At 40.5% G+C, this 19,280-nt stretch overlaps 1 protein-coding gene across 1 annotated transcript in view; it reads right to left on the bottom strand.

Annotated features, from left to right (window-relative positions):
* Nucleotides 1–18,628, bottom strand: part of LOC128685847 (nephrin-like) — a 317,772-nt gene extending 299,144 nt beyond the window's left edge. The window contains exon 1 of the mRNA XM_053772546.2: nt 18,153–18,628. Within this exon, the coding sequence (XP_053628521.1) occupies nt 18,153–18,228 (76 nt within the window). The 5' untranslated portion in view covers nt 18,229–18,628. The remainder of the gene's footprint in view (nt 1–18,152) is intronic.
* Nucleotides 18,629–19,280: the final 652 nt, after the last annotated feature.

Here is a 19,280-nt window from a genome sequence, read left to right as displayed (position 1 = left end):
CTGTTCTGCAACTTACTGCAAACTGAGAGCTTTTAGTCCACAATGTAAATTAAACTTTCCCGTAGAGAAAATTGTGAAAATTTATCAAAATAAACGTTTTCTTGAGCTTGGTTGGGTTCGGCTAGGTTAAGTTAGGTTAGGTTTGCTTACGTTAGGTTAGGTTAGGTTAGGTTTGCTTACGTTAGGTTAGGTTAGGTTAGGTTTGCTTACGTTAGGTTAGGTTAGGTTAGGTTTGCTTACGTTAGGTTAGGTTAGATTAGGTTTGCTTACGTTAGGTTAGGTTAGGCTTGGCTGGTTAAGTTAGGGTAGGTTAGGTTTGGTTAGTTTAGGTATTGTTAGGTTAGGTTAGGACTGGTTAAGTTAGGTTAGGTTACGTCAGGTTAGGTTAGGTTTGGCTTGGTTACGTTAGGTTAGGTTAGGCTTGGCTGGTTAGGTTAGGGTAGGTTAAGTTTGGTTAGGTTAGGTTTGATTAGGTTAGGCATTGTTAGGTTAGGTGATGTCAGTAATGAGTTAGGTCAGATTCATGTAATTTAGGTTGCGTTGGGTTGAAATGTGTGACGCTGTATCGAAATGGGTTAGATTGAGTTGGGTTAGGTAAGGTTTGGTTACCTAAACTTAGTATTGTCAGCTACATTAAGTAACACAATCTAACCTAACCTAACTGAACCCAACCTAATAGATCCTAGCCTAACAAAACCCAACCTCATACATCCTAACCTAACAAAACCCAACCTCATAGATCCTAACCTAACAAAACCCAACCTAATAGATCTTAACCTAACAAAACCCAACCTAATAGATGCTAACCAAACAAAACCCAACCCAACCTAACCTAACTCAATATTAACCAATGTAATTTAACCTAACCCAACCTAACCTTAGAATTCACTAAAATAACTATTTAAGATAATCTGCACAAAAATAAAACTATAGTGTAAAACCCACTTAATAATGCACACTTGAAACTAACAAGTATCACCCAACTGCACTCAGGAGCTCAGTCCCACACTAACCCAAAATGGGAGGAAAAATGCAGTGCAGAGCGAGTACCGCCTATTTAATGAAGAATGGGGCGTAAAGTACTTCTTTGTACTAGCAGGTGATAAAGCGTTGTGTGTCATATGCCGCGAAACTGATGCAGTGTTGAAGGAGTACAATGTAAGTCTGCACTGTGACACCAAATATAAACAAAGTTATTTCCAATTCACAGGAACACAGCGTTGTGAAAAATTGGAATCGATGCAACGTAGGTTGCTTGTCTTCATCCGTGACGTCGACAGTGAATCTAATGTCACGTAAGAATTAGCATCATTGCACAGCACAGGAACCAGAGAAGACATTTTTAAAGAATTGCAGATAACTGTATTAGAATATAACCTGGAGTGCAATAGACTGCAATGCCTGACAATTGATGGAGGAAAGAACATGTCTGCGGTGAAGAAAGTTTGGCTGGACAGATCACAAAAGCTTGTAAGAATGGTGGATTCTCAATGTATATGTTTCTGCATTGCGTTATCCATAATGCATTGTGTGGAAAATATGTGGAAATGTCTTGCATTCTGAAACCTGTTGTTTCAGCAATGAATTTCATTTTATTTTAAGGGCTTAATCATCGACAGCTTCGTAATTTTCTGAAAGAAACTGATTCTGAGTTGGTCGACTTGCATTATTACACAGCAGTTGGATGGCTTAGTTGCGAGGAGGTTCTATCAGGGTTCTTTCAGCTCAGAGAGAAAATTGATTCATTTCTCACAGAGAAGAATCGACACGAACCAGCTCACTGGCTTTGGAAATTGGCATTTGTTTTTTGCAGACGTGATAAGCCATATAAATCAGTTAAATCTGAGGTTAGAAAGTGAAGCAAATTTGAACTGTGATCTATTCAGGCATGTCAAGGTATTCACAGCAAAATGGATGCTATTTGAAGGACAGATGAAAGCTTCTAACTTGGTTCATTTGCAGTGTTGCAGTGTCGTGAAAAATGTCGTGAAGAATATGAAGCATTATTTCTTTCTTCATGTGAAACAGAAATCATTAATGACTTGCAAAAAAATCTCGTAAACGTTTTTTAATCTCGATGGAAAAACAGATGAAATAAACGAGTTTCAAAATGCATTTGACTGGAAATCATTGAGTTTTATAAATCTTTACAGCCTCAACAGTTTCCAAATTTGCCGCGATTTGCCTGTGGATTCGTATCAGTTTCTGGTACAATGTATCTTTGTGAACAAACATTTTCTGGTACAATGTACCTTTGTGAACAAACATTTTCTGGTACAATGTACCTTTGTGAACAAACATTTTCTGGTACAATGTACCTTTGTGAACAAACATTTTCTGGTACAATGTACCTTTGTGAACGAACATTTTCTGGTACAATGTACCTTTGTGAACGAACATTTTCTGGTACAATGTACCTTTGTGAACGAACATTTTCTGGTACAATGTACCTTTGTGAACAAACATTTTCTGGTACAATGTACCTTTGTGAACAAACATTTTCTGGTACAATGTACCTTTGTGAACAAACATTTTCTGGTACAATGTACCTTTGTGAACAAACATTTTCTGGTACAATGTACCTTTGTGAACGAACATTTTCTGGTACAATGTACCTTTGTGAACGAACATTTTCTGGTACAATGTACCTTTGTGAACAAACATTTTCTGGTACAATGTACCTTTGTGAACAAACATTTTCTGGTACAATGTACCTTTGTGAACAAACATTTTCTGGTACAATGTACCTTTGTGAACAAACATTTTCTGGTACAATGTACCTTTGTGAACGAACATTTTCTGGTACAATGTACCTTTGTGAACGAACATTTTCTGGTACAATGTACCTTTGTGAACGAACATTTTCTGGTACAATGTACCTTTGTGAACAAACATTTTCTGGTACAATGTACCTTTGTGAACAAACATTTTCTGGTACAATGTACCTTTGTGAACAAACATTTTCTGGTACAATGTACCTTTGTGAACGAACATTTTCTGGTACAATGTACCTTTGTGAACGAACATTTTCTGGTACAATGTACCTTTGTGAACGAACATTTTCTGGTACAATGTACCTTTGTGAACAAACATTTTCTGGTACAATGTACCTTTGTGAACAAACATTTGTAATCCATTCTAATAATTGGCTCCTCAACCTTAAAACCTCAGTTCATCAATATTTTGAAAAAAAAAAAGAAAAATTCCATCATTACCACCAATCTTGTGGGAATTTTTGTCATGTAACAGATTATATTATCCCAGGATTGGCTTATGTACAGTTCAGTAACAGATTATATTATCCCAGGATTGGCTTATGTACAGTTCAGTAACAGATTATATTATCCCAGGATTGGCTTATGTACAGTTCAGTAACATTATATTATCCCAGGATTGGCTGATGTACAGTTCAGTAACATTATATTATCCCAGGATTGGCTTATGTTCGACATGTTTACTCTGAGTGTAAGCACAGTATTGTGTAGCACAGTATTGTGTAGCACAGTATTGTGTAGCACAGTATTGTGTAGCACAGTATTGTGTAGCACAGTATTGTGTAGCACAGTATTGTGTAGCACAGTATTGTGTAGCACAGTATTGTGTAGCACAGTATTGTGTAGCACAGTATTGTGTAGCACAGTATTGTGTAGCACAGTATTGTGTAGCACAGTATTGTGTAGCACAGTATTGTGTAGCACAGTATTGTGTAGCACAGTATTGTGTAGCACAGTATTGTGTAGCACAGTATTGTGTAGCACAGTATTGTGTAGCACAGTATTGTGTAGCACAGTATTGTGTAGCACAGTATTGTGTCTTCGTAATTGTCACATTTTTCTTTTGTTCTAAATTATATCCATTAAAAAAAAGGATCCAAATTAAACTTATTCATTAAAATTTTATTCATTTATATTTATTATAAAACTGTTTTTTTCTTTGGCCCGAAAAAATGTATAAAATATACGAAGTGGCCGTCGTAGTGCGAAGTTTTGAGATCCCTGGTCTGATACATATGCATGAGGACGTATTCCTTTGCACAGGAGGCCTGGTCACAGACCGGGCCGCGGGGGCGTTGACCCCCGAAACTCTCTCCAGGTCTCCAGGTAAACAGGATCATGTGTGGAACAAGTGGAGAGATACAGCAAGAAGATATAAACTAAGTTTACCAATGAGCAACGGTAAACAATGTGATATTCAGCGAAGACAAATTCCAGCTACTCCGTTATGGGAAAAAGGAGGAAATAATAACGAGAATTGAGTATACTACGAACTCTAATTTCACAACAGAGCGGAAAAGTAATGTGAAGGACCTGAGAGTGGTAACGTCTGAGGATCTCACCTTCAAGGATCATAACAGTGCCACTATCACATCTACGAGGAAAATGATAGGATGGATAATGAGAACCTTCAAAACAAGAGATGCTAAACCAGTGATGACCCTTTTAAAAGCACTTGTTCTCTCTAACATCTCCATTCAAGGCAGGTGAAATCGCAGACCGAGAGAATCTTCACAGCACATGTAAGTTCCATCAAACACCTGAACCACTGGGAACGATTGGAAGCGCTTGACTTGTACTCGCTGGAGCGCAGGCGAGAAGGAAACATCATAATCTACACGTGGAATATCCTAGAGGGACTGGTCCCTAATCTGCACACAGATATCATTCCCTACGAAAGCGAAAGACTGGGTAGGCGGTGCAAAATACTCCCAGTGAAAAGTAGGGGCGCCATTAGTACACGAAGAGAAAACACAGTAAGTGTCCGAGGCCCAAGACTGTTCAACTGCCTCCCACCAAGCATAAGGGGAATTACCAATAGACCCCTGGCCGCCTTCGAGAGGGAGCTGGAAGGATACCTAAAGTCAGTACCCGATCAGCCGGGCTGTGGCTCATACGTTGGACTACGTGTGGGCATCAGTAACAGCCTAGTTGATCAGGCCCTGAGCCACTGGGAGGCCTGGTCATGGACCGGGCCGCAGGAGCGTTGATCCCCGAAATACCCTCCAGGCAGACACCAAGTAACAGTTGAAGACGCTGTCACATGTGGGAGGGCCCTACTAGTGGATGTAGGTCAGGCTAATAAGTAGAATAAGAGATTTATCAATGGTCGATATTTGACGTGGTCAAATATGGACGATGCTCACTGTTGCAAGTAGGTCTGATCATACGTTAGGCCGTCAAGTTAGCAGCGGAACTATAAATATTCTATCAAGATGCTCCAGTTTTGACGTGTCAGACAAGGATGATTAAAGAAATCATTCTGACACGTTGACGAATAAGACTAAGCATTGGAATCGACGAAGATATTGTCAGTATCATCAATTTATGGTGTTGATGTGTCAGTACCATTAAAGACATAATATCAACAAATTGAAGAATAATATACTTGTACAACAACAGAGAATTATTAATGAGAGACGTTTTTGCCTGGAGAACAGAATTTATTAGTCAGGAGCCAGTGAAGAGTTGCTGCCCAGGGTGAAACACAGTGCAGAGAACACTAAGGAAGCTGAAGAAGGAACCAGGAGATATGAAGGGAAAGGTAAAAGAAGTAGAGATAATGATGGAAATGGCAGATTAGGAGACAGAAAGAGGAGTGAAAAAAAAGACTTATCTGGAAATGCTCTCAGGGAACAAGAAATCTGAAGTGAAAAATTATGAGATGAGGAAAGAAGGTTGGATGAGAGATGTAATGATGCAGGACTGACAGGTAAAGAGACTAAAGTACAGCAGGTGACAAGTTTGCAGACATATGGAAAGTCCTTAACAAGGAAAATACACCTAGGAAATACCACTAAACAAAATTATGAGACGGAAAGCACATGTATATTTTGTCTGTAACAGAACATAAAAGGAGAAGGAACAACTTAAGGAGAGGTAAAAAATACATAAACTTGAAGGAGGAACAGGGATTGGAATAACTGGTGCCAGATTTCAGTCTCAAGAGATAAACTTTCTAAGACTTCAACAAACTCATTCAGCTGTCAACCCGTCCCTCTGTCTCACTCAAACACATTAATTGAAAACCAAACACACCCTGTCTCCCCGTCCACTCTCGCCTATGTCCACTATCCTGACCATTTTCAGTGCAAGACGCATCCCCACAAATACCCTTCAACCCAACCCTACTTCCTTCTACTCCCTACCCTCTTCGTCACCTCTAAATTTACCATTTCCAGTGCAAGAACCATCCCCACAACCACCCCTCGCCCCTCACCCCTCACCCTCGTCCATCACCCCTCACCCTCGCCCCTCACCTCTCACCCTCGCCCCTCGCTCCTCACCCCTCGCCCTCGCCCCTCGCCCCTCACCCCTCACCATCGCCCCTCGCTCCTCATCCCTCGCCTCTCATCCCTCACCAAATTCCTACCTTTCTCTATATCCGCTCCTGTCCCCTTAACCCATGGGCATGGACCACGAGATTAGAAAATCTAAAATGGGAAAAAAGAGTAACGAAATTGAAAATGTAGAATACAAATTCAGATGGAACAACAAACAAGAGTCATGAATGGGAAGAACAATTAGCAGAGACAACCGCAAATATCACAGCACTCACAGAGATGAAATTCACGGAGATAATAACATTAAATTTTCCCAGATGGATATCAAGCTCTGAGGAAGGATAGGAAACACATAGGAAAGGGAGGATTAACTCTGTTAATCAGAAACAACTGGAGTTTTGAGGAGCTAAGATTGCTACAGACAAAGGAGTCAAATAACTATATAGTAGGAATACTTAAGACTGGGCAACCTACATATAGTGGAAATACCAATGATGTACAACTCACCATTAAACTACAGATCAAATAACAGCAAAGCACTGGACATCATAGTAGAAAAAGCTTTAAGAGAATGCATAAGCAATGTAAAACTATTGATAATTGGTGATTTTTACCACATGGAAATTGACTGGGAGAATTTGGAGCCACTTAGGAAATTAGAAAATTGGAGGGTTAAGATGACAGATGTGCTGATAACACAAGTGTCTGTCATGTGTCTTCATGAATTAACAAGGCTGACCTTAGCGAATCTGACATCGGGGATATTGACTGTGAAATTCCCCTCGTTGCTAGGGACTACACACTGTAGGAGTAAACACTGTGAGAGACAACACAAGAGAGAACAGAAAAACAAACCTTAAAAAATGTCTGTATTGGTATGAAACAGTTACTGAGTGAAGTGCAGTGGGAAAGGTACCAGAAAAGAAAGTTCATGAATAAAATCTGGACATATATACAAAGAGAGTTCTGGAAGACGAGTGAAATTAAACTCTTGGAGCTGAAAAGAAAATGTCAAGAACAGTGTGATTCCTTGGTTCCTTCAGAGGTTCAGAAGAGCAAAAGTTTGGAGAAAAAGAACCTGGAAAATACAAAAAAAATAAAAAAAATATGAAAACATGGAAAAGAAGAACCAGAAACGAGTGTGCACAAGTAAAAACAGACTAAGTTTTAAGGTGAGAAAGATGTAACATGGAAAGACAAATGTGAACACAAGTTGCCAGAGTCACATCAAAAGTAAGATATCATTAAAATCTGAAGAAAAACTAGAGGTAAAAATAAATAACAATGAAATCTGCAGAGAGCTTAAAAATAGATTGAAGGAGAAATTCTGGGAAGAAAGAACATTACCAGAAAGCCAAGAGAGAGAGAGAGAGAGAGAGAGAGAGAAAGTATTGGACACACTAAACATAACTGAAGAATAGGTGTAGAAACTAGAGTTCAGACTAGGGGGTGAAATTCTAAAAAAAAAAAAAAATCCCTCACTCATGTAAGACCTCGGGGTGAAAAAAGTGCCGAGCATATCACCTGAAGATCATGTCAAATCATTTTTTCCTCTATCTATTTGTTCATGTGAGAGAGAGACACTGAGAGGCAGAGAGCGATTTTACACTCATCTATGTTTCGTCATATTTTTCTATTGCTCGCTCAGAAAACATAGTGGTTGAGGGTGTGATGAAGTTAGGCAACAGTTAAGACACTGATAACGCAACGGGGCTCTGACAGTGTCAGAGAAGTATTCCCTTTTTCCAGAGAAGAACGAGAGGACAATATATTAAGAAGAGAGATGATAACTTGACATGGGGTACAAATGAAGGTAATTGAGAAGGTGCGGGAAGGAAGGAACAAATGAGGGATATGAGAGAGAGGGGTGGGATGAGGGGAATGGGAGTGAGAGGAGTGATAAGAGCTGGAGGAAACAATGGAATGATAAGGAGAGTGGGTGGGAGAGATGAGAGAGGAAGATGAAAAGAATGATATAGTAGGAGGCTGATGGTTAGTTGCCTTGGGGAGGTAATGGTGGGTGTGGTACTTGGTAGAGAGATCCTGGGGAGGTAATGGTGGGTGTGGTGCTTGGTAGAGAGATCTTGGGGAGGTAATGGAAGGTGTGGTGCTTGGTAGAGAGATCTTGGGGAGGTAATGGAAGGTGTGGTGCTTGGTAGAGAGATCTTGGGGAGGTAGCGGAGGGTGTGGTGCTTGGTAGAGAGTTCTTGGGGAGGTAATGGAAGGTTTGGTGCTTGGTAGACAGATATTGGTGAGGTAATGGAGGATGTGGTGCTTGTTAGAGAGATCTTGGGGAGGTAGTGGAAGGTGTGGTGCTTGGTAGAGAGATCTTGGGGAGGTAATGGAACGTGTGGTGCTTGGTAGAGAGATCTTGGGAAGGTATTGGATGATGTGGTACTTGGTAGAGAGATCTTGGGGAGGTATTGGATGATGTGGTACTTGGTAGAGAGATCTTGGGGAGGTAGTGGAGGTTGTGGTACTTGGTAGAGAGATCTTGGGGAGGTAGTGGAGGGTGTGGTACTTGGTAGAGATAGCATGGGGTAGTGGAGGGTGTGGTACTTGGTAGAGAGAGATCTTGGGGAGGTAGTGGTGGGTGTGGTACTTGGTAGAGAGATCTTGGGGAGGTAGTGGAGCGTGTAGTTCTAGGTAGTTCTGGGTTGCGGATCAAGATGAAAAGATTTGGATAAAAAAGTGAATGGTGAAGAAGGTTGTAAAGAGATTTGGGGTAGATAATGGATGTTCGTTGCTCTGGGTAGAGATATTGGAGAGGTAACACAGGGGGTGTTGTAAGGGGATAACATTCTCTCTCTCACTTGGGTATCTTCATATGTTGAAACATTTAGTCTGACCTGTCTGCCAGCCTGCCTTCCTGCCAGCCTGCCTTCCTGCCAGCCTGCCTTCCTGCCAGCCTGCCTTCCTGCCAGCATACCTTCTTGCCAGCCTGCCTTCCTGCCAGCCTGCCTTCCTGCCAGCCTGCCTTCCTGCCAGCATACCTTCTTGCCAGCCTGCCTTCCTGCCAGCCTGCCTTCCTGCCAGCATACCTTCTTGCCAGCCTGCCTACCTGCCAGCCTGCCAGCCTGCCTTCCTGCCAGCCTGCCTTCCCGCCAGCCTTCCTTCCTGCCAGCCTGCCTTCCTGCCAGCGTACCTTCCTGCCAGCCTGCCCTCCTGCCAGCCTGCCTTCCTGCCAGCCTTCCTTCCTGCCAGCCTGTCTTCCTGCCAAACTGCCTTCCTTCCAGCCCTCCTTTCTGCCAGCTGCCTTCCTGCCAGCCTGCCTTCCTGCCAGCCTGCCTTCCCGCCAGTCTGCCTTCCTGCCAGCCTGACTTTCTGCCAGCCTGCCTTCCTGCCAGCATACCTTCCTGCCAGCCTGCCTTCCTGCTAGCCTGCCTTCCTGCCAGCCTTCCTTCCTGCCAGCCTTCCTTCCTGCCAGCCTTCCTTCCTGCCAGCCTGCCTTCCTGCCAGCCTGGCTTCCTGCCAGCCTACCTTCCTGCCAGCCTGCCTTCCTGCTTGCCTGCCTTACCACAAGCCTTCCTTCCTGCCAGCCTTCCTTCCTGCCAACCTGCCTTCCTGCCAGCCTGCCTTCCTGCCAGCCTGCCTTCCTGCCAGCCTGCCAGCCTGCCTTCCTGCCAGCCTTCCTTCCTGCCAGCCTTCCTTCCTGCCAGCCTTCCTTCCTGCCAGCCTGCCTTCCTGCCAGCCTGGCTTCCTGCCAGCCTGCCTTCCTGCCAGCCTGCCTTCCTGCCTGTCTGCCTTCCCACAAGCCTTCCTTCCTGCCAGCCTTCCTTCCTGCCAGCCTACCTTCCTGTCAGCCTGCCTTCCCGCCAACCTTCCTTCCTGCCAGCCTTCCTTCCTGCCAGCCTTCCTTCCTGCCAGCCTGCCTTCCCACCAGCCTTCCTTCCTGCCAGCCTTCCTTCCTGCCAGCCTGCCTTCCTGCCAGCCTGCCTTCCTGCCAGCCTTCCTTCCTGCCAGCCTGCCTTCCTGCCAGCCTGCCTTCCTGCCAGCCTGCCTTCCTGCCAGCCTGCCTTCCTGCCAGCCTGCCTTCCTGCCAGCCTGCCTTCCTGCCAGCCTGCCTTCCTGCCAGCCTTCCTTCCTGCCAGCCTGCCTTCCTGCCAGCCTGCCTTCCTGCCAGCCTTCCTTCCTGCCAGCCTTCCTTCCTGCCAGCCTTCCTTCCTGCCAGCCTGCCTTCCTGCCAGCCTGCCTTCCTGCCAGCTTGCCTTCCTGCCAGCCTTCCTTCCCGCCAGCCTTCCTTCCTGCCAGCCTGCTTTCCCGCCAGCCTGCCTTCCCGCCAGCCTGCCTTCCTGCCAGCCTGGCTTCCCGCCAGCCTGCCTTTTCGCCAGCCTTCCTTCATGCCAGCCTTCCTTCCTGCCAGCCTTCCTTCCTGCCAGCCTGCTTTCCTGCCAGCCTGCCTTCCTGCCAGCCTGCCTTCCCGCCAGCCTTCCTTCCTGCCAGCCTGCCTTCCCGCCAGCCTGCCTTCCTGCCAGCCTCCCTTCCCGCCAGCCTTCCTTCCTGCCAGCCTGCCTTTCCGCCAGCCTGTCTTCCTGCCAGCCTGCCTCCTTCTCTCTCTGTCTGTGTCTCCAGCACTAGGCAAGGAAACAGACATAACTTCAACTCTAGTAAACAAAAAAAGAGACATTAAAATTACTGAAGTCACGACGCCCAAACTTGACTACAAATTACCATTATATTATTGACAATATAAACGAAATTAAATTTGACACATGTGAAACACCTGGCAATCTTAATTTTGGATTTTTTTTCGCCAACTAATATTGAACTGAAAAAGCTGATTTGGCGAAACGATTCTAAAATAAACATACCCAGGTGCTGCTTGTGTCTAATTTATCGAAAATAAAGATACCCAGGTGTTGGATATGTCTAATTTATCGAAAATAAAGATACCCAGGTGTTGGATATGTCTAATTCATCAAGATGGCTACGAATAGCGGCATGAGCCGGCTCACGCATCAACAAATATAGTCAACAAGGGTGCAAGGATATTTTTGCAGTGCCAGAGTGTTAGAAACTTTGAAGGTCAGTGACTGTTACAGCCTAGAACTAACCATACCATGGGCAGGGATAGAACCCGCGATCAGAGAATCTGGAGTTTTATGACTCTGTGACCGCGGGTTCCAGCTCCACCAGTGGTATGGTTTGTTTGCAATCGTGTCATTACGATTTCGTAAGTCGAGAGCCTAGAACTGTCAGATCCCGTAACAGTGAAACCAGACAAACTACGAGATCCCTAGCCAGTGAGATCACTGAACTGTGAGACATATGAACGGGAACTGTGAAACGCAGGAACAGAGGAACCTTGAGACTTCAGATCTGTGAGATTTATGAACTGAGAGATTCAGGGACAGTGAAACCAGGGAATGATGAGTACCAAGAACTGTCTTTGATGAAAGTCATGAACTGTGAGATTCTTTTAAAGGTTCTGGAACTGTAACATTCAACTACGATAAAATTCTGGTCCTGTGAGATTTCAAAATTGTGAGAAGCTGGAACCGTTAGATCCTGGAATTGTGAGAGCTTTCATCAGTGAGGTTTCTGAACTGTGAGAACTTGAAAAAAGTGAGTTCCATGAACTATGAGATCATGGAATTGTGATCCCTGAATTGTGAAAACCCTGAACAAAAATCCCTAAACACCGGGATCCCAGAATTATAAGATCTTAGTACTGTGAGAACGATGAACTGTGAGAAGATAAACTGTTAGAACGATAAACTGTTAGAATGATGAACTGTTAGAACTCTGAGAACGATGAACTGTTAGAACGATAAACTGTTAGAACGATGAACTGTTAGAACTCTGAGAACGATGAACTGTTAGAACATTAAACTGTTAGAACGATGAACTGTTAGAACGATAAACTGTAAGAGCGATAAACTGTTAGAACGATAAACTGTTAGAACTGTGAGAACGATAAACTGTTAGAACGATGAACTGTTAGAACGATGAACTGTTAGAAAGATGAACTGTTAGAACGATGAACTGTTAGAACGATGAACTGTTAGAACGATAAACTGTTAGAACGATAAACTGTTAGAATGATAAACTGCTAGAACGATGAACTGTTAGAACGATAAACTGTTAGAATGATAAACTGCTAGATAAACTGTTAGAACGATAAACTGTTAGAACGATAAACTGCTAGAACGATAAACTGTTAGAATGATAAACTGTTAGAACGATAAACTGCTAGAACGATGAACTGTTAGAATGATGAACTGTTAGAACGATAAACTGTTAGAATGATAAACTGTTAGAACGATAAACTGCTAGAACGATGAACTGTTAGAACGATGAACTGTTAGAACGATAAACTGCTAGAACGATGAACTGCTAGAATGATAAACTGCTAGATAAACTGTTAGAACGATAAACTGTTAGAACGATAAACTGCTAGAACGATAAACTGTTAGAACGATGAACTGTTAGAACGATGAACTGTTAGAATGATGAACTGTTAAAACGAAAAACTGCTAGATAAACTGTTAGAACGATAAACTGTTAGAACGATAAACTGTTAGAACGATAAACTGTTAGAACGATGAACTGTTAGAACGATGAACTGTTAGAACGATAAACTGTTAGAACGATAAACTGTTAGAACGATAAACTGTTAGAACGATGAACTGTTAGAACGATAAACTGTTAGAACGATAAACTGTTAGAACGATGAACTGTTAGAACGATGAACTGTTAGAATGATGAACTGTTAGAACGATAAACTGTTAGAACGTTGAACTGTTAGAACGATGAACTGTTAGAATGATGAACTGTTAGAACGATGAACTGTTAGAATGATGAACTGTTAGAACGATAAACTGTTAGAACGTTGAACTGTTAGAACGATGAACTGTTAGAATGATGAACTGTTAGAACGATGAACTGTTAGAATGATGAACTGTTAGAACGATAAACTGTTAGAACGTTGAACTGTTAGAACGATGAACTGTTAGAATGATGAACAGTTAGAACGATAAACTGTTAGAACGTTGAACTGTTAGAACGATGAACTGTTAGAATGATGAACTGTTAGAACGATAAAGTGTTAGAACGATAAAGTGTTAGAACGGTAAAGTGTTAGAACGATGAACTGTTAGAACGATGAACTGTTAGAACGATGAACTGTTAGAACGATGAACTGTTAGAACGATTAAGTGTTAGAGCAATAAAGTGTTAGAACGATAAAGTGTTAGAACGATGAACTGTTAGAACGAAGAACTGTTAGAACGATAAAGTGTTAGAACGATAAAGTGTTAGAACGATAAAGTGTTAGAACGATGAACTGTTAGAACGATAAAGTGTTAGAACGATAAAGTGTTAGAACGATAAAGTGTTAGAACGAAGAACTGTTAGAACGATAAAGTGTTAGAGCGATAAAGTGTTAGAGCGATAAAGTGTTAGAACGATAAAGTGTTAGAACGATAAATTGTTAGAACGAAGAACTGTTCGAACGATAAAGTGTTATAGCGATAAAGTGTTATAGCGATAAAGTGTTAGAACGATAAAGTGTTAGAACGATGAACTGTTAGAACGATAAAGTGTTAGAACGATAAAGTGTTAGAGCGATAAAGTGTTAGAACGATAAAGTGTTAGAACGATAAAGTGTTAGAACGATTAACTGTTAGAACGATTAACTGTTAGAACGATAAAGTGTTAGAACGATAAAGTGTTAGAACGATAAAGTGTTAGAACGATGAACTGTTAGAACGATAAAGTGTTAGAACGATGAACTGTTAGAACAATGAACTGTTAGAACGATGAACTGTTAGAACGATAAAGTGTTAGAACGATAAACTGTTAGAACTGTTAGAAAGATAAACTGTTAGAACTGTGAGAACGATGAACTGTTACAACAATGAACTGTTAGAATGATGAACTGTTAGAACGATAAAGTGTTAGAACGATAAACTGTTAGAACGATGAACTGTTATAACAATGAATTGTTAGAACGATAAACTGTTAGATCGATAAACTGTTAGAACGATGAACTGTTATAACAATGAACTGTTAGAACGATAAACTGTTAGATCGATAAACTGTTAGAACTGTTAGAAAGATAAACTGTTAGAACTGTGAGAACGATGAACTGTTAGAACGATGAACTGCTAGAACTGTTAGAACGATTAACTGTTAGAATGATGAACTGTTAGAACGATAAAGTGTTAGAACGATAAAGCATTAGAACGATGAACTGTTAGAACGATAAAGTGTTAGAACGATTAAGTGTTAGAACGGTAAAGTGTTAGAACGATGAACTGTTAGAATGATAAAGTGTTAGAACGATAAAGTGTTAGAACGATAAAGTGTTAGAACGATAAAGTGTTAGAACGATAAAGTGTTAGAACGATAAAGTGTTAGAACGATGAACTGTAAGAACGATGAACTGTTAGAACGATGAACTGTTAGAACGATAAACTGTTAGAACGATGAACTGTTAGAACGATAAAGTGTTAGAACGATAAAGTGTTAGAACGATGAACTGTTAGAACGATGAACTGTTAGAACGATGAACTGTTAGAACGATAAACTGTTAGAACGATGAACTGTAAGAACGATGAACTGTTAGAACGATGAACTGTTAGAATGATGAACTGTTAGAACGATAAAGTGTTAGAACAATAAAGTGTTAGAATGATTAACTGTTAGAACGATAAAGTGTTAGAATGATAAAGTGTTAGAACGATAAAGTGTTAGAACGATAAAGTGTTAGAACGATGAACTGTTAGAACGATAAAGTGTTAGAACGATAAAGTGTTAGAACGATGAACTGTTAGAACGATAAAGTGTTAGAACGATAAAGTGTTAGAACGATGAACTGTTAGAACGATGAACTGTTAGAACGATGAACTGTTAGAACGATAAACTGTTAGAATGATCAACTGCTAGAACGATAAACTGTTAGAACGATGAACTGTTAGAACGATGAACTGTTAGAATGATAAACTGCTGGAACGATAAACTGCTACAAAGATAAACTGTTAGAACGATAAACTGTTAGAACGATGAACTGTTAGAACGATAAAGTGTTAGAACGATAAAGTGTTAGAACGATGAACTGTTAGAACGATGAACTGTTAGAACGATGAACTGTTAGAACGATAAACTGTTAGAATGATCAACTGCTGGAACGATAAACTGCTACAAAGATAAACTGTTAGAACGATAAACTGTTAGAACGATGAACTGTTAGAACTATAAAGTGTTAGAACGGTGAACAGTTAGAACGATAAACTGTTAGAACGATGAACTGCTAGAACGATGAACTGTTAGAACGATGAACTGTTAGAACGATAAACTGTTAAAACGATGAACTGTTAGAACGATGAACTGTTAGAACGATGAACTGTTAGAACGATGAACTGTTAGAACGATGAACTGTTGGAACGATGAACTGTTAGAACGATGAACTGTTAGAACGATGAACTGTTAGAACGATAAACTGTTAGAACGATGAACTTTTAGAACGATGAACTGTTAGAACGATGAACTGTTAGAACGATGAACTGTTAGAACGATAATGTGTTAGAACGATGAACTGTTAGAACGATGAACTGTTAGAACGATAATGTGTTAGAACGATGAACTGTTAGAACGATGAACTGTTAGAACGATAAACTGTTAGAACGATGAACTGTTAGAACGATGAACTGTTAGAACGATGAACTGTTAGAACGATAAACTGTTAGAACGATGAACTGTTAGAATGATGAACTGTTAGAACGATGAACTGTTAGAACGATGAACTGTTAGAACGATAATGTGTTAGAACGATGAACTGTTAGAACGATGAACTGTTAGAACGATGAACTGTTAGAACGATGAACTGTTAGAACGATGAACTGTTAGAAGGATAATGTGTTAGAACGATGAACTGTTAGAACGATGAACTGTTAGAACGATGAACTGTTAGAACGATGAACTGTTAGAACGATGAACTGTTAGAACGATGAACTGTTAGAACGATGAACTGTTAGAACGATGAACTGTTAGAACGATGAACTGTTAGAACGATGAACTGTTAAAACGATGAACTGTTAGAACGATGAACTGTTAGAACGATAATGTGTTAGAACGATGAACTGTTAGAACGATGAACTGTTAGAACGATGAACTGTTAGAACGATGAACTGTTAGAACGATGAACTGTTAGAACGATAATGTGTTAGAACGATGAACTGTTAGAACGATGAACTTTTAGAACGATGAACTGTTAGAACGATGAACTGTTAGAACGATAATGTGTTAGAACGATGAACTGTTATAACGATGAACTGTTAGAACGATGAACTGTTAGAACGATGAACTGTTAGAACGATAATGTGTTAGAACGATGAACTGTTAGAACGATGAACTTTTAGAACGATGAACTGTTAGAACGATGAACTTTTAGAACGATGAACTTTTAGAACGATGAACTGTTAGAAGGATGAACTGTTAGAACGATGAACTGTTAGAACGATGAACTGTTAGAACGATGAACTGTTAGAACGATAAACTGTTAGAACGATGAACTTTTAGAACGATGAACTGTTAGAACGGTGAACTGTTAGAACGATGAACTGTTAGAACGATAATGTGTTAGAACGATGAACTGTTAGAACGATGAACTGTTAGAACGATGAACTGTTAGAACGATGAACTGTTAGATCGATAATGTGTTAGAACGATGAACTGTTGGAACGATGAACTGTTAGAACGATGAACTGTTAGAACGATGAACTGTTAGAACGATGAACTGTTAGAACGATGAACTGTTAGAACGATGAACTGTTAGAACGATGAACTGTTAGAACGATGAACTGTTAGAACGATGAACTGTTAGAACGATGAACTGTTAGAACGATGAACTGTTAGAACGATGAACTGTTAGAACGATAATGTGTTAGAACGATGAACTGTTAGAACGATGAACTGTTAGAACGATGAACTGTTAGAACGATGAACTGTTAGAACGATGAACTGTTAGAACGATGAACTGTTAGAACGATAATGTGTTAGAACGATGAACTGTTAGAACGATGAACTTTTAGAACGATGAACTATTAGAACGATGAACTGTTAGAACGATGAACTGTTAGAACGATGAACTGTTAGAACGATAATGTGTTAGAACGATGAACTGTTAGAACGATGAACTGTTAGAACGATGAACTGTTAGAACGATGAACTGTTAGAACGATAATGTGTTAGAACGATGAACTGTTAGAACGATGAACTTTTAGAACGATGAACTGTTAAAACGATGAACTTTTAGAACGATGAACTTTTAGAACGATGAACTGTTAGAAGGATAATGTGTTAGAACGATGAACTGTTGTATCTTGGAGATGTAAAATTCCTGACCTATGAGATCCAGTTGTTAATTTTGGAGCCTAAGTCGTGTGTATTATACTTAACAGTTTGTATTACAAAGTACCAAGCAGAATTAGAATTATTTAGGGTTTAGATATTGAATGAAATTATAATGGTAATGCTGTTGCCGCTTCTGCTGTTGCTGGTGTTACTGCTGCTGTTGCTGGTGTTACTGCTGCTGTTGCTGGTGTTACTGCTGCTGTTGCTGGTGTTACTGCTGCTGTTGCTGGTGTTACTGCTGCTGTTTCTATTGTTACTGCTGCTGTTTCTATTGTTACTGCTGCTGTTTCTATTGTTACTGCTGCTGTTCCCAGCGTTACTGCTGCTGCTTCTTGAGTTTGTAAATAAAATAAAAATAATTCAAAATTGAATATTTTTTATATGCAATAAACAAAAGAAGGAATTAAGCAGTTACATGGTGGTCAACGTGTAACAAATAAAAGTCCATAAAACGGAGTGAATAAAACCACAACTAATCCGTAAATTGGAGAGGAAATGTTTAATGGTGAGTCTGACTTACTGTTTATAGATTCCAGCGTAGCAGCTTCCATGTTCCTCAGTAGCCAGATGTAGATGAGGAAGAAAACTGGAACCATGGTGGTAAACGCTGACTGTTGCTGCTAACAAAGTTCATGAAGCCAGGGCAGTGTTCACTTAAAACATAGTTTTTGTTGGGTGGAGGCACTACTCCAGTGACTGAGAGGTCCCTTTGGTCACAGTTGTTTGTATTACATGGCTAGTGACCTTCAGTCACGGTCAGTGACCTTCAGTCACGGTCAGTGACCTTCAGTCACGGTCAGTGACCTTCAGTCACGGTCAGTGACCTTCAGTCACGGTCAGTGACCTTCAGTCACGGTCAGTGACCTTCAGTCACGGTCAGTGACCTTCAGTCACGGTCGCTAACCACTTCAAAATAATATAAATCTGTTTGCCTCAGATTTCGATGGTTTAGTGAGGTTTGCAGCGGTTTTTTCTTAATATATGTGTAATGTTTTTATGTTTTATGATGCTAGAAGAAACTTAATGTTATTATTTATGTTAATCACGTTAAATGTTCATTTTAATTTATATTACAGTTAATGTATTGTGCTCCAGTATTGTATATTACTGTTAATGTATTGTGCTCCAGTATTGTATATTACTGTTAATGTATTGTGCTCCAGTATTGTATATTACTGTTAATGTATTGTGCTCCAGTATTGTATATTACTGTTAATGTATTGTGCTCCAGTATTGTATATTACTGTTAATGTATTGTGCTCCAGTATTGTATATTACTGTTAATGTATTGTGCTCCAGTATTGTATATTACTGTTAATGTATTGTGCTCCAGTATTGTATATTACTGTTAATGTATTGTGCTCCAGTATTGTATATTACTGTTAATGTATTGTGCTCCAGTATTGTATATTACTGTTAATGTATTGTGCTCCAGTATTGTATATTACTGTTAATGTATTGTGCTCCAGTATTGTATATTACTGTTAATGTATTGTGCTCCAGTATTGTATATTACTGTTAATGTATTGTGCTCCAGTATTGTATATTACTGTTAATGTATTGTGCTCCAGTATTGTATATTACTGTTAATGTATTGTGCTCCAGTATTGTATATTACTGTTAATGTATTGTGCTCCAGTATTGTATA

This window comes from Cherax quadricarinatus, unplaced genomic scaffold, assembly GCF_038502225.1.
Source record: "Cherax quadricarinatus isolate ZL_2023a unplaced genomic scaffold, ASM3850222v1 Contig11, whole genome shotgun sequence".
In the NCBI taxonomy this organism is placed as follows: Eukaryota; Metazoa; Arthropoda; class Malacostraca; order Decapoda; family Parastacidae; genus Cherax; species Cherax quadricarinatus.
The sequence above is the reverse complement of the archived record's forward strand: the minus strand, read 5'-3'. Positions and strand labels throughout refer to the sequence as shown.